The 14,649-nt window shown below is 35.9% G+C and overlaps 1 protein-coding gene across 1 annotated transcript in view; it reads left to right on the forward strand.

Annotated features, from left to right (window-relative positions):
- unc13d (unc-13 homolog D (C. elegans)) overlaps nucleotides 1-14,649 on the forward strand; it is a 24,483-nt gene continuing 9,834 nt past the window's right edge. The window contains exons 1-25 of the mRNA XM_079801219.1: nucleotides 1-552; nucleotides 5,233-5,277; nucleotides 5,350-5,397; nucleotides 5,520-5,576; nucleotides 5,655-5,762; nucleotides 5,858-5,917; nucleotides 6,220-6,286; nucleotides 6,449-6,626; nucleotides 6,721-6,765; nucleotides 6,850-6,921; nucleotides 7,030-7,099; nucleotides 7,327-7,431; nucleotides 8,144-8,236; nucleotides 8,436-8,536; nucleotides 8,728-8,845; nucleotides 9,907-10,028; nucleotides 10,157-10,247; nucleotides 10,434-10,490; nucleotides 10,598-10,695; nucleotides 10,999-11,050; nucleotides 11,168-11,298; nucleotides 11,881-12,001; nucleotides 12,440-12,592; nucleotides 12,725-12,820; nucleotides 13,387-13,593. Coding sequence (XP_079657345.1) covers nucleotides 490-552; nucleotides 5,233-5,277; nucleotides 5,350-5,397; nucleotides 5,520-5,576; nucleotides 5,655-5,762; nucleotides 5,858-5,917; nucleotides 6,220-6,286; nucleotides 6,449-6,626; nucleotides 6,721-6,765; nucleotides 6,850-6,921; nucleotides 7,030-7,099; nucleotides 7,327-7,431; nucleotides 8,144-8,236; nucleotides 8,436-8,536; nucleotides 8,728-8,845; nucleotides 9,907-10,028; nucleotides 10,157-10,247; nucleotides 10,434-10,490; nucleotides 10,598-10,695; nucleotides 10,999-11,050; nucleotides 11,168-11,298; nucleotides 11,881-12,001; nucleotides 12,440-12,592; nucleotides 12,725-12,820; nucleotides 13,387-13,593 — 2,358 coding nt within the window. The 5' untranslated portion in view covers nucleotides 1-489. The remainder of the gene's footprint in view (nucleotides 553-5,232; nucleotides 5,278-5,349; nucleotides 5,398-5,519; nucleotides 5,577-5,654; nucleotides 5,763-5,857; nucleotides 5,918-6,219; nucleotides 6,287-6,448; nucleotides 6,627-6,720; nucleotides 6,766-6,849; nucleotides 6,922-7,029; nucleotides 7,100-7,326; nucleotides 7,432-8,143; nucleotides 8,237-8,435; nucleotides 8,537-8,727; nucleotides 8,846-9,906; nucleotides 10,029-10,156; nucleotides 10,248-10,433; nucleotides 10,491-10,597; nucleotides 10,696-10,998; nucleotides 11,051-11,167; nucleotides 11,299-11,880; nucleotides 12,002-12,439; nucleotides 12,593-12,724; nucleotides 12,821-13,386; nucleotides 13,594-14,649) is intronic.

The raw sequence follows: 14,649 nt of genomic DNA on the forward strand, positions 1-14,649 counted from the left end.
ACCGGAAAAGATCACACACTGCAAGGATCATTCACGTCAAATGGTGTGAAGTTAGTCTGCTGCAGACGGGTGACACACAGCAATTCAAACCATGGAAACTATGAGGGCATAGCATCCTGTTTGAAAAGAAGCAGCTGACTGCACTCTGGTGGTTTGAATAGAGACTTAATATATAAAGATGAAGAGTGAGCGGAATAGGGGTGTGCATGGTGATAGAGGAAGGAAGATGGAGTGACAGAACAACAAGAGGAGACGACGTGGTAGCAGTTTCTGCTGTATGAAGAAACAGTTCAGTTGCAGGTCCGACCTTTAACAGGAAACGACAACTTCCGCACCCTAAATGAAACACCACGCACCTAAACATGAGACGTGTGTGAAGACTCAACACTTGTGTCCATTTAGGCAGTTTACTTTTTGATATAGTGCAAAAGAAAATCGGGTGAGGAGTATCTCATGTAAAGGAGTGTAGGCCAGAAACAGCCGTAAAATATGGTACCAGTCCAAGATGGGGCATCCACGCAGGGGGAAAATCTACTTCTTCCTCCTAAAGAGGTTAGTAAAACGCATGGCTATTTAAAAATATCTTTTTGTGTGTCAAAATGGTCTTCATAACTTATTTTCAGTGTAAAGCCTGATATGTTGCATTCTCAGCGTTTAGTTGACATGTCAAACAGTGACAGCAGTGTCTCGTAGTGCCATATTTTATACATTTTTTATAATACTTTTATAATTAGCATTCTGTTTTAGTGACCTCAGTGACAATATTTGTACTTCTGCTAAATAATTTACCACAATACAGGACTATTTTGAGCTATTATTAAATAGCTGATTAAAAATGGTAGAACAAATTTGATGGCGATAAAAACATTTGAACCTAAACTCTTGATGTTGAAACACACCCACACACGGTTTCCATGCTTTGGGACATTCCAATGATTTGTATACTGTACAAACGGTATATTTTATCACCTAAACCTACGCATCACAGAAAACTTTCCGCGTTTTTAAATTTTCAAAGAACCACAGGACCGTACACACACAAATATGTATATTTATATAAAAACACAATAGATTCACAATATCACAGTTAAAGGCCACAGCCATCGTTTTGTGTTTTGTTTTTTACCAGGGACACACATTTGTTCCTTTATTTTTCAGTAAGATTAAGGCATTTTTACTTTCTAAATGTGGAATGTGTACTGTCATAGAAACCCATGATTGTGGGTCACTATCATGAGGTTTCCTTATTGCTAATAATAAGGAAGTACAGAGCACAGCAGAGAAGACAGGCCAACATCGCATATTTGCATAGGGATGTTCCATGTAGAGCCTGGCACTTGATCATTTATCACATACGGGTTTATGTGATATTATATATGTGATTTTATATCTTGGAATAATTAGTAACAGACAATCATATGATGTAATAATTATGCCATGATAACAGAGTCTATGAATAAAGACTGTTTGTATTTCTTTGTTCATTAGCATTTCAGTCGTATCTGACTCTTGGTGATTCTAAGGCCCATTTTTCTGGGGTAGGTCACCACAGGGGCCTCATTTATAAAATGTTGCATAGAAACCGTTGTCATGAGAAATCAAGGATCTCCTTTACGACCCAGGCGGTAATGCCTGATGAAAAGTTATCGCGATGTCTTGACTAATTAAAACCAATGAATCTAGGATGTTTATTACATTAAATCCACAAACAACATGCTTGAAAGATAAAATGAATGCATATTTCATAAGAAAACAAACTGGAAACATAACCAGGCCAAACAATGTTTTTTTATTTTTTTTATTATAATAAATGTTGTTGCAACATACTATGTTCTGTAAACAATATTTAATATGAATTATTAATTAATAGTAATGTGGTACTGTATATAATATAATACATTTTTAATAAATTAATTGTAATGCTAAGCAAAAGTCATTAATTTGTAACATTTGGGAACTATATTGGAAGCAAAAAACATACCTAATAATATAAGCTAAGCTATCTGGCTAATCGGCTAGATGTATTTAGTATGTACAGTGGCAAGAAAAAGTATGTGAACCACTTGCAGAATCTGTGAAAATGTGAATTATTATAACTAAATTAAAGAGATCGTTCAAAATGCATGTTATTGTTTATTTAGTACTGTCCTGAATAAGATATTTTCCTTTTTTTTTTTTTTTTTTTTTACATATAGTCCACAAGACAAAAAAATAGCGGAATTTCTTAAAATTACCCCATTCTAAAGTTTCTGAACCATTGATTCTCAACACTGTGTGTCATTCCCTGGATGATCCACTGCTGTTTTTGTGTTTTGTGATGGTTGTTCATGAGTCCCTTGTTTGTCTTGAGCAGTTGAACTGGCTAATGTTCTTCAGAAAAATCCTCCAGGTCCTGCATATTCTTCAGGTTTTTTTGCATATTTGAACCCTTTCCAGCAGTGACTGTATGATTTTGAGATTCATATTTTCAAACTGAGGACAATTGAGGTACTCAAACACAACTACTAAAAAAGGTTGAAACATTCACTGATGCTCCAGAAGGAAACACGACGCATTAAGAGCTGGGGGTGAAAACTTTTGAGCAGGATGAAGATGCCCAAATGTTTCTTATTTTGTTTAAATATAAAAAAATTTTTAATAGTACTGGCCTTCAGAAGCAACAGAAGATACTTGCATGTTTCCCAAAAGACAATTTGAGTACAATTTACCTTGATCTTCAAATTCAATAAGTTTTCACCCCCCAGCTCTTAATGCGTCGTGTTTCCTTCTGGAGCATCAGTGAATGCTTGAACCTTTTTTAATAGTTGTGTTTGAGTCCCTCAATTGTCCTCAGTGTGAAAATATGAATCTCAAAATCATGCAGTCACTACTGGAGAGGGTTCAAATATGCTGGAAAACTGAAGAATGTGCAGGACCTGGAGGATTTTTCTGAAGAACGTTGGGCAGTTTAACTGCTCAGGAAAAACAAGGGACTCAAGAACAACCATCACAAAGCACAAAAACAGCGGTGGGTCATCCAGGGAACGACACACAGTATTGAGAAATAATGGTTCATAAACTTTTGAACAGGGTTACTTTAATAAATTCAGCTATTTTTTTGTCTTGTAGACTATATGTAAAAAAAATATTATGTAAAATATCTTATTCAGGACAGTACTAAATGAAAAATAACATGCATTTTGTATGATCTCTTTTATTTAGTTGAATTATTCACATTTTCACAGATTCTGCAAGTGGTTCACATACTTTTTCTTGCCACTGTATCTAACTAAAGAAACAGTAGGAACAAGAAATGCTTGATTTTACAACCTATAGCTTCGGCTATATACTTTAAAAGACATTAATGGTCATTATAACGCATTTTAAACTATATAAATCATAAGGTGATTTTGCAGGAATTGTAATCAAGCGCTAAAAATACCATCAATTAAAAAGTCAGTTGACCAATGGGATCACTCGGGGGGCCTAGAGGAGACCAGGTCTGCGTCTGAAAACCTTGTTGCCTCGCTGCCTTATCAGACGATGGCTTGTAAGGCAGCGTTTGTGCATGAAGGCACCTCACGAAACTAATTTCGGACAGACTTCTTAGGCAGTGTAACCGTTTAATGATCTACAGCTAAATAGAGTGAGCTTTGGTGAGAATGAAACAACTATTTAATTACTACATTAGTAATTTCTCTCTAGAAATGACATCGGAAGTAGAAAATGTTGGTAAAAAAACGTACATTTACACACAAACTGACCAGCAAACGCAACTTTCGGACGCCATCTTTTTTTCCAGCTCAACTGTCACAGAATGGAAAGCACAGGATTGTGGGCTATCAAAAGCAGCGAAGGATACATAAATGCTGCCTTCAAAAAATTATCAGAGTAAGGGATCTCAGGAGACAGGAAGTGAAGCTAAGATTAGATTCGGACGTGCCTTGGTGCCTTCCTGTTCCTATCTTGAAATGTGTCCTCCGAAGGCAGGATTTTGCAGGTTTCGGACGTAGCCCATATTCCTGGGTGGACTCGATTATTCACCACACCGCCCTACATTTGGTCTTATGATCATTTCTCAAATATGCGTACGTGTGATTAAGAGAACGAATGTACACGCACACAAAAATCCTGTGTACACCCCTCTTCCATATGTGAAATCTATGAATCTCAAACGATCTTCAAATTGTCCTCAGCTGAATGGTTTCAGATCACTGCTTTGTAAACACCGCCTTATTAATGTCAGTTCAACTCAACACAGTTAATTTAATGTAATTTAAGTTGAAATTTCTTAAAAGTTGATTGTACTTAAAAATTTAAGGCAGCAACTTTTTTTTACAGTGTTTGAGCATTGGTGTGGATTTTAGCGTAGCCTACACACACTCCTAGATCAAATGCTGCGTCCCAATTCACATACTATCCGTACTAAATAGTATTCGAAAAAAGAATTAGTATGTCCCAAATCGTAGTATGTTGAAAAGAGTATTCCAAAGATTCCCGGATGGTCTACTATTTCCGGTCGTCAGAATTCGAAGTGCAGATCGATGCGCACTCTAACGGCTGATATTGCCCACAACCCATTGCGAGATGGACGAGGATTCGATTAGAACTACAAACACGGATAAAAAGTGTTATAAAACCACAAACATGACGGTTACGCGAGTCTGACGTTTAAGTAGAGAGGATTAGATTAAAGGGGCTTAAGTGAGCAATTATCAGTATTTAACCTGACAAAAAGATATTTATTCAATGTTAGCCACATTATATTTCACCTGCAGCAGCATTGTGAACTTTTGTAATGATACGTTTTGCCATTAACTTTGCAAACACATGAGAGGAGTCTCTGCATTAAAGACCCACGAATGGCAGATCAACGTGCTACTATATTTCTCTCCGATACGGTTGGAAATTAAATTGAATGTGGAGGATTTGAACTGTGACGATGATTGACAGGGCAGTTTAAAGGCCCCAGGTCTTTCCCCGACCCTCCCCATTACATGGCTTGAGACTCCCACACGCATTCACACCTATGGCATTTCTAATTCACCTATACTGCATGTGTTTGGATTGTGGGGGAAACCCATGCAGACACTGGCAGAACATGCAAATTCCACACAGAAAGGCCTCCTAGGTGTGAGGTGACAGTAAGAAGTACACAGAAGTACTGTATTTGGATGTTGTTTCTATATTGTTGTTAACAATGCTTTTGCACATTTATTATCAATTACATTTTTTATTTGTTTCTATTTGTAGTCCCACAATGAAAGTGCAGGGTCCACTCGGATCCGACAGAGACAGGTACAGTATGAGTTCTTTCTTTCTTTCTTTCTTTCTTTCTGAATTTAATTGAAACTCTTGTTCCCCTTTCAGTCCTCTCCTGCACGGAGAATTGGCATGACCAGAAAACTAAACAGAAAGGTAAGGAATTATTCCGTCTGTTATATGTCTTTAGTTTTAAAGTGATTTTGATGCCACTTACATTTTCAAAAGTAGGACATTATATTATGTAAACCAATCATTATATTTGCTATATCTCCAAGGATTTCAAAGACTCTGAGAACCCAGAGGAGAGTGAAAAGAGATATAAAGAGAAGGAGGTAATGATTCATCAGAGTTGGATAACTTCATGTATTTTCCTGAGCGTTGTGGAATAATGACTATTATTGTCCCTGTAGCTCAAACCGCTGTACAAGGAGCTTCTGTACACAATCACTCATAGTTTAGGACGACCACACACAAAAGAGCGATACAATGCCAAGCAGTTTCAAGACTATATCAGAGAGGTAGGACAACACACACTTCTGTATTTTTAGTCTTGTAGTTATATATGTTAAAGTATTGCGTTTAGTATTTTTCTTAAATATTCATTCTCTGACAGGCATTCTCCATGACAGAGGCAGAGCATAAGACCTTGAGTGAGAAAATCCAGAGCTCGTTGGTAAGAATAATGTCAAAAATTGTACATAAAATGATTGTATAATCTCCTGTTTCACATATGGGATCTATAAGGAATAATGTACAGTCAATTACTAGTCATTCTAGTCATTACTGCAAAATAAACCCAGTCAGGGTGATCAAGACCCCCTGGAAAGGATTATGTGTTCTCACGTGTATGGAAAAGCATCTGCAAACTTGACAGGTGGCAAGATCGTAAAAAAAGATTTGATGTTATTTTAGCCTGTATATCATTACCTTTCTTATGTTGTTATTTTTCAATTATGTAAATTTCTCCATGACTAGGTCCCGATATACTGCCTCATGGTTACAGTGAAACAAGCTAAGGGAATTCTCGGGAAGGACATTAGTGGTATGATTGTATCTGCTTTTTATTGAACGAGGGTTTTTAATTTTTCAGTATAGTGTAATAAACATACAAAAACATATTGGATTTTCAGACATAGCATTTTTAAAATAACTAATATCCAGACCACATCTTACATGAATCTGACCTCTACATTTTTGATAACAGGATTCAGTGATCCGTACTGCCTGCTGTCGATCCTATATGAAGACAAGGATTCTCATATTGGTGGATTATCCAATAAACCCCAGAAAGCAGTAGTGCGGGATTCAGCTAAAGGGCAGGTGTTGCAGACAACCATAAAGAAACAGACTCTCAACCCCATCTGGGACGAGACCTTCAAACTGTGAGTATGCAAAACTTTTATAGAAACTATTTGACCAGTTGTTCTTACAACTTGTTAAAGAATCGTTGTGTCGCACTTGCTTTCTTTTTTACAGAGAGTTTGAAGACATCTCAAATGCCAATTTCCACATTGAGATGTGGTGAGTGAAGAGATTTGTTTTTGGAGAAATAAGAAATACTAATTGTATTGTACTGTATAGAGGACCTAAACGTGTGTTTTAAAGGGACAAAGATGAGGAGGTTTCACTAGTGCAGAAATTTGATGAGTTTCGCACAAACATCCATGGACTTAAAAGGTTTGAAACATTTAAGGCTTTAAAATAAGCTTTTAAAAGCTTTTACAAATTTTTTCAAATGGTGTTGGCATTTAATTTAATGCTGAGTGTTCAATTGTCTGTTCACAGGATGTTAAAAGATGCAAAAAAAGAAAAAGGCCAGGATGATTTTTTGGGGTATATTGTTCTAAAACTGAAGGTATTCTGCATCACACTGGATAATGACTGCATTATTATGATTTTCAACCTATCAAACCTGTATCAAGACCTGTCCTACCTCAGACACAAAAAAATGTTATGTACTATTTAAATAAATATAATAATATTATAGATTATTATTATAATATAAAGTACACAGAAATCTCAATCTCTCATATTTCTATTGCATGGCATGTGCTTTACTGTACTTATGTTTGTTGTGGGCAGGACCTGTATTGCACAGAGGACACATGGTACAACCTGGAGCCCCGAACAGAGACATACCCAGACAGAGGAAAGTGTCATCTTCAGCTTAAATTCATTCATAAAGAGGTGAAGACTTTGATCCTGTGCGAATCAGCAGGCCATAAAGTTGTCTAATACGTTTTTGATTAACTGGTCAAGTTCATAAAAGGATATTTCACTGTGTTTCAAGAAGTGTCATTTTAATATTTGTATTTTTAGAAAGTGAAGTGCTGTGTGGAAACTGTGTGAATGACCACAGTATGCGGCCTTATTTTCAGTTCATCTTGTTATGTTTGAGAACTGAACCTAAATATGAATGCATGATTACTGCAATGCAATAACTAAAATGAAACCAAAAGTATTCAAAATATTGTTAATCAAAATAAAACTGAAATAAAATCAAATATAAATAAGAGATGAAAAACTTAAACTAAAATTAGAATTGTTAAGTTTTGTTAAGAAGTCTAAAAGCATTAAATAACTAGCTGGAAATAAAGAAGTATTAACTAAAACTGAAGCAAAAGCACATAAAAGCACATAACAAATTACTAAACATTAAACCAAAATTAAAATGAATAATGAAACTATAAAATAAATACAAATATGATTACAAATATGAATTAAAACTAATAGTATATAAATAATATATGTGGTATTTGGTATCAGTGTGGTATCAGTGATAGTTCTTGTAAGAAAAAGACTAATTATTTGTAGACTGGTCTTGACTCCTTTGAAATAGAATTTATTTACTCAGTATTGACTTGATTGATTAATCTGATTGTCGAATTATGATTGGCAGAGAGATGAGAACCTGAGTGCTGGACGGAGTCCTTATGTGAACTACTGTGGCATCCTGCAGCAATTTGTTCAAGCCCATATGTCTAAACAACAGGTACCTCTTTAACAGAAAATTTTTGAAAGCTTCTCTAAAAATTATGACATATCTTGCTAAAATGCTCATTGGTTGTGTAAGCTTCGACAACACTTCCTGCTGCACTATACTGTAAAGTTTACACTCACTCATTCTTTTCACAACATTTTCTGCATCTCTCTCTCTCTCTCTTTCTTCCTACTCTACTCTCACCCCTCAGGACAGTAACCCATGGAAGGGAGAGTTGTGTGGGGAGGGGACGGCCCTGCTCGAGTACTATGCCAACCAGAATAACATTTCACCTTTCCTCCAAGACTTGGCGTAAGAGCATGTAATTTATCACGCTCTATCTGAAAGCAAGTGTTCATTTGTGTATTTTAGGGACAGATTTAAACTATATTACCCGGTAAGATGAACTCAACAGTGTTAGCTTGCAGTTTAAATGTAATGAATGGAGTACATGCGGATTGATTTAAATCTCTTTTGCATTTGTGTGGGTTGTGGTTATACAGGAAGTGGGTGGCATACAGCAAACTTTACCAAAGCCTGGAGGTGGACTCAACCGTGCTTTTCCAGCAGTTAACCAGTATAGAGTATCACTGGGACCAACAGGAACTCCCCCACCAGCAGGTTGGTGATTCTTGTGCAGTTTTTATGCCCGTGTGATATGAAAGTTGACACACGCACAGCTCTCAGAGTGGGTGTCGATGAACAGAATTAGAAAGTACTTTTTTACACTGCATCACAAGCAGGAATGTTGCAACAGTGTCATATGACTTTCACAGTTTATCACATAAATCATCAGTGTTTTGAACTGATATGAAAGCCCAGAGTAATGCTGTGGTTACGTTGAGCTGTCTCAAAGCAGCAAAAAAGTTACATGACAAACATTTCTGTGCTTTTGTTCTAGGTCTGTTTTTGTGTATAAATACTGTATACATGCATACATATTTATATTTAGCATTACATGCATTACATTTATCAAAAGTGAAAATAAACACATATAAAAATTATACATTTCAAATATTGTCCTTTTGAAATTTGTATTCATCAAAGAATCCTGAAAAAAATTCCACAAAAATGTTAAGCAGCACAACTGTTTGCAACATTGACAATAATAAAAATGTTTCTTGAGCAATAAATCAGCATATTAGAATGATTTCTGAAGGATCATGTGACACTGAAGCCTGGAGGGCTGATGCTGAAAATTCATTCATGTGTGATATTTTCAAATATTATTAAAGAATTATTTATTTGTTTTATTTGTTATAATGCAAGGAAAAATGCCAAACTGTGCGGACATAATTTTTGGCCATGCAAGAAATTATAAACACATGAAAAACAAGAGAGAACCAACAAAATATTAATACTGGATAGTCAATGTATGCTTTTTCCTGTGAGTTTAAAAATATATATATTTTTTTCTTGCATAAAATAAAATAAAACCTGTAGCTGTTCACAGTAAAACCTACAATTGTTACCTTACAGATCTATTTCTGCCTGATTTAACCCATAAAAAAATTGTTTTGTTGGTATAGATTAATGTATATGGGTTGGTTTATTACCATGGTTAATAACCATTTTTAGGTTACCATTTTAATTTTTTTCCAGTGTACTTTTACTTATTTGCCAGATAATTTTGTCAGATAAATACCTTTATCAAGTTAAGTGTTTTGTATGTATGCTAACAGAAACAGGAGCTAGGTGACTCTCTGCATGGGTTTCTGCAGTACGGGCTCTGCTTAGTGTCCAAATACAGGGACATCTATCCTCCAACCCCTAAAACAACACCACGGCTACATACTCTGCTCAGGTAACACACACACACACACACACACATACTTACATAACATAAGTTAGCCATGAATCATTTGTTTCTATCTATATTGTTTTTTTATGCAAAACTCCTATAAAGTATATATATGTTTTGTGTTTCTATAGAGTTCTTGTCCAGATTTGTAAGACCCGAGCATTTCAGAAGCTCAATCCTGCTCAGTTTGACTTGCACGTTGAGGTCACAGATGCGGTTGTTGTGAGTTTATTGTATATGTTCAATACATTACATCACAATAAAATACTTTTCGCACACCTGTCCAAAAAAATTAGAACAAACAGGCCAGTTTTGGGACTTTATATGTAGGATTCAAACGTATTGCTATATTTTTAAATGATGCTTATATATTTAAAACCTTTTAACTGTGTGCTCCTTTTCTCCCAGAATGGCACAGAAGAGTGGTTTAACATCAAAAAAGGTTTACATCAGCCCATGACCAAGGTGAGAAACCATGCAGATTATTGACATACATTCTATATGTATATCGAAAATGTATTATTCCAATAATTTAGTGTGAGTTTAGGTTCATAATAAGTGCTCTTTGACAGGATCTGTTAGAGAGTGTCAGCGCCCTCTCAAGGTTGATTGAAGAAGTGAAAGAAGACATTCGACTCAGTAAAGATGTTTGGAATAAAGTGTTTGTCAGGTAAGAATAATGAACTGTATATGTATTATAATTTATAAGGTCGATTTCTGTGGTAATCTAGTCAGCTCATTAACTTCTAACCATTGCGTTTCTTCAGGATGTCGGTGCCAAATATATCTGTTGCTCGTTGGATATCTTTTCAATAAGCCTAATTCTAACCATTCTTGAACATATTTTTTGGCCATTATTGTGTCACTAAAATAATGGCCAGTTAATTTGATAGCCATTCTTGTCCATCATGTGACTGACAAGAAGTCTTTATGACTCTCTTTGTAATAAAATACTCTCTCTGTGTGTTTTAAGTGCTGTGCAGTTGGATGTTTTCACTGTGGTTTACCAAAAACTGGACTCTCTGGTGAGAATCAAGAAATATACATCATAAACTATTCTGCATTTCTGACATTGAATGTCAGTAGATTATTGGTTGTCCCTTAACTGTTGTGTGTGTGTGTGTGTGTGTGTGTGTGAACAGCTGGCTGAGGAGTTACGAGCTACACTCTCTCAGTTGGAGAATCAAATGGATCAGCCGCTGGCAAACAGCCTGTTTCCTGTGTATCTCACTTTGCAAGCCATCCACAAAGACAAAGCCTTCTTACAAAAAAGGTCAGATGTTTGCTAGTGTTAATATTTAATCGAAATCCATTTATCAACTTGATAAGTCCTACAATCGGCTGTGACCTCTGAATTGTAACATGCACTTTATTTTGTGATGTACTCAAAATCCTAGCTAACAAATATGTTCCAAGAACTTTTTACTAACATTTCCATTATGTTGTTAAAGCGTTATTTCAAAACATCCAGTTTTTTAAAATGTTTTAAAAAAAAAAAATATTCTTGATTATACATAACGTTAAGGGAACATAAATGGAATATTACTTTTGAATGTTCTTTGAATATTCTGAAACTAGTAACGTTTAAAAAATGCTAGGTGAACATCCAACCAAACGTTTCAGGAAAAAAAAAAATCCATGAACGATATATAAATAGTATTTTTGTGCTAACTTTTGAGAACATTATTAAAGACCAGATAACTTTGAACAAATGTTAACGTTACTGGAATGTTTGTTCATAACCTTTAAAAAAAGAACCTTGCCACAACGTCAGCTAAAGTTCTAAAAATGGCCTGGGTTTTCTGGCTTCCTTAACATCATTATCAGAAAAATGAAGTTCTGATTTCTCTTTTAGAGGGAAGTTACTGCAGCTCACAAATTTCCATGAGGACTTCAGAGATGCTCTTCCATATTGGTTAAACAAAGCCTTTAGCACCACAATGGAGAGGGTGGAAAAGGCTGTTCAAGTGGATCAGGTAACAGATAGTAAAGTGCTTTTTTTTTGTTGGTAAAAATAGTTTTATCGTTGTTCTTATTAATTCACAGTAAAGGCACAATATGTACGAGCCGTGTGTCATGCTTCTCTCTCATTACCTATCACTCCAGCAGCCTTCAGCCCGACCCTGCTTCACACTACAGTAACGTTAATAAATATTTAATACATTAGCTCGTCCGTGAATATGATTTCTGCTGTCTGATTCTTTTCCGCCGGCTGTAGAGGTGAAGATAACAACTCCCATGAACCGAGGCGTCATCAAGCTACGCCTTTGTTTTGAATAAGCAACCGCTAGCGGCGAAAATTACATATTGTGCCATTAAGCAAAAATGAAATTGACTTGATAAGTTGATCGTGTTGACTTGAAGCTAAAGGGAAGTATACATGCTCACATTGTCTCTCTCGGTCTGTCTTGTAGTTGCAGCCGCTGCAGACTGGAGCAGTTCCTATCAAGCACAGCTCTTCTGCAGTGGACATTGCAGCATGTTTGCACCCTGTTGCTCAGCTCTGGGATCAGTTGAGCTGGCCTGATCCGGAGGAGGCATTCATGCTTATGGTCAAACTCACAGAGGTACACACATGCACACTAAAATTGCAGCATTTACTTGAACTGTGGGATGTATAAATATACGGTAGATGTCTTTTTTTAGAGTGTGACCACATAACTCTATCTTAATGTGGGGGAATTTTGTGTATCTTACAGGATGTGTGTAAGATTGCATCAACCTACTGTCAGATGCTGAAGGTTCGAGTGAAGGAGCTTTCTGTGAACTCGGATCGAGACAGTGCTATAAAAATGGTGAGACGATGATGATCATATTCACTGTATTTGCAGCTCAAAATCCTATTCTAAATGTTTCTGTCTATGGATACTGATTAGAAACCATGAGCCCTATGTTTCGAATCAAAGACATCTTTGTTTTTCTTGCTAATCCAGCACTGAATTTTGTGATGGCTATTTGCTAATAGTAATTTCCATGCAAATATTTTGATATCTGGAGTACCTTTGTTTTTGATTAAATTAATGTGTAAAATACTGGTTCTGCTCTGCTTAAAATAAAATAATGCATACATCCACAGCACATGATTATGTTTAGAAAACATATCTGAATAGTGATATGGATGTCATTATCTTTCACTTTTAGATGTGCATGGAAAATTACTTATTCGTACTATATCTTGTTGTCATCTGATATGTAGCATTTTCAGTCTGGTTTATATAGTAATTTGTATTAACATCTTGTTTTTCTGATAGAGTCTTTCATGTGGTGTGTGGTCTTTAAGCTTGATTTAAGCTTGAGTTTTAGCTTGATTTCTATGACTATTATAATTGTAACTCCTCATGGTTTATGTATTTTTATTTAGCTGTGCGTGGTTGTGAACGATCTAGAGCATCTGCACACCGTTCTGACACGTCTGCCACAGCAGCTAAACTGGGCGGGGCTCCGGGAACGTACGCGGCACGTGATTGGAGAAACTCAGTTCCAGAATACACTTCCATCACAGCTGCAACACACACAGTCCCTCCTGAACCGAGAGATCCGTTCTGCAGTTGACACGGTCGGGAAGAAGGTATCATAACTGTGATTTACATCATCAACGGCATTGGAGATTATTTCATTCGTCATTATATAGTTTTGACGGTTTTACTATTGAGAGTACAGCATGTGTCTCCAAACTGGCATCTATACTCAGTGTTGGGGGTAGCGCATTACAAGTAACGTGAGTTAAAAAGTAATCAGATTACTTTTTAAAGTAATGAGTAAAGTAACGCATTACTTTTGAATTTACAACAAAATATCGGAGTTATATATTCAAATAAGTAACACAAGTTACTTTGTTTTCCCATTTATTGGCTGAAACCTCTCCTGTCCCCATGTTGAGAGAAATCAGGAGTAAGTGCAGAGGCGTTGTGTGCGCTGTGAAAAAACGATGTGTATTCTCGATTAAAATCCGAGCAGGCATTGACTCACTTGCACAAAAAAAGATTCAGTATTCCTCAAAATAAATAAAAACAGTGAAATGCAAACTCTGAATATTACACAAACCTGCAATCATTAAATAGCACAAATACACTTTATGTATTTAATCTCACTTTATTAGCTCACTTTATATCTTTGCTGCTGACTTTTGATGATCCAATTCAAAACTAATAAGCGAAAATTACTTTTTGTTTTTATTGCTGAAGTAAGTGTTGAACTTTCTTCTGCATCCTATTCTTCTGCGATCCAGAAGAGCAGCACAGCTGAAAGGATTGTTTGAGCTGCACCCTCTACTGTACAGGCATGAATTTACATTTCCTTCAGCCTGAGGCTTTTACTTTTTTCACTTTTGGTGTGAAATGGCCTTTACATTTGCCAAAAATAAAAATTTGTAGAGAATAGAATCATTTTTGTTATTTAAAAAAAGACCCAAGTGAGAAAGAGTCATAACGCAATTAGTCACTTTTAGGGAGTAAAGCAATATTGTAACCCGTTACTTTTAAAAGTAACTTTCCCCAACACTGTCTATACTGTTGTCAAAGTATGACAGTAATAATCTGCTCTAAATCCTAAAAATCAGCCTGATCAGAAAGGTTCTCAGAACTTGCAGACATTTTTTTGTAACATGAATATTGTTGAACAGAGC

The sequence above is a fragment of the Gobio gobio genome (genome assembly GCF_949357685.1).
Source record: "Gobio gobio genome assembly, chromosome: 20".
NCBI lineage: Eukaryota > Metazoa > Chordata > Actinopteri > Cypriniformes > Gobionidae > Gobio > Gobio gobio.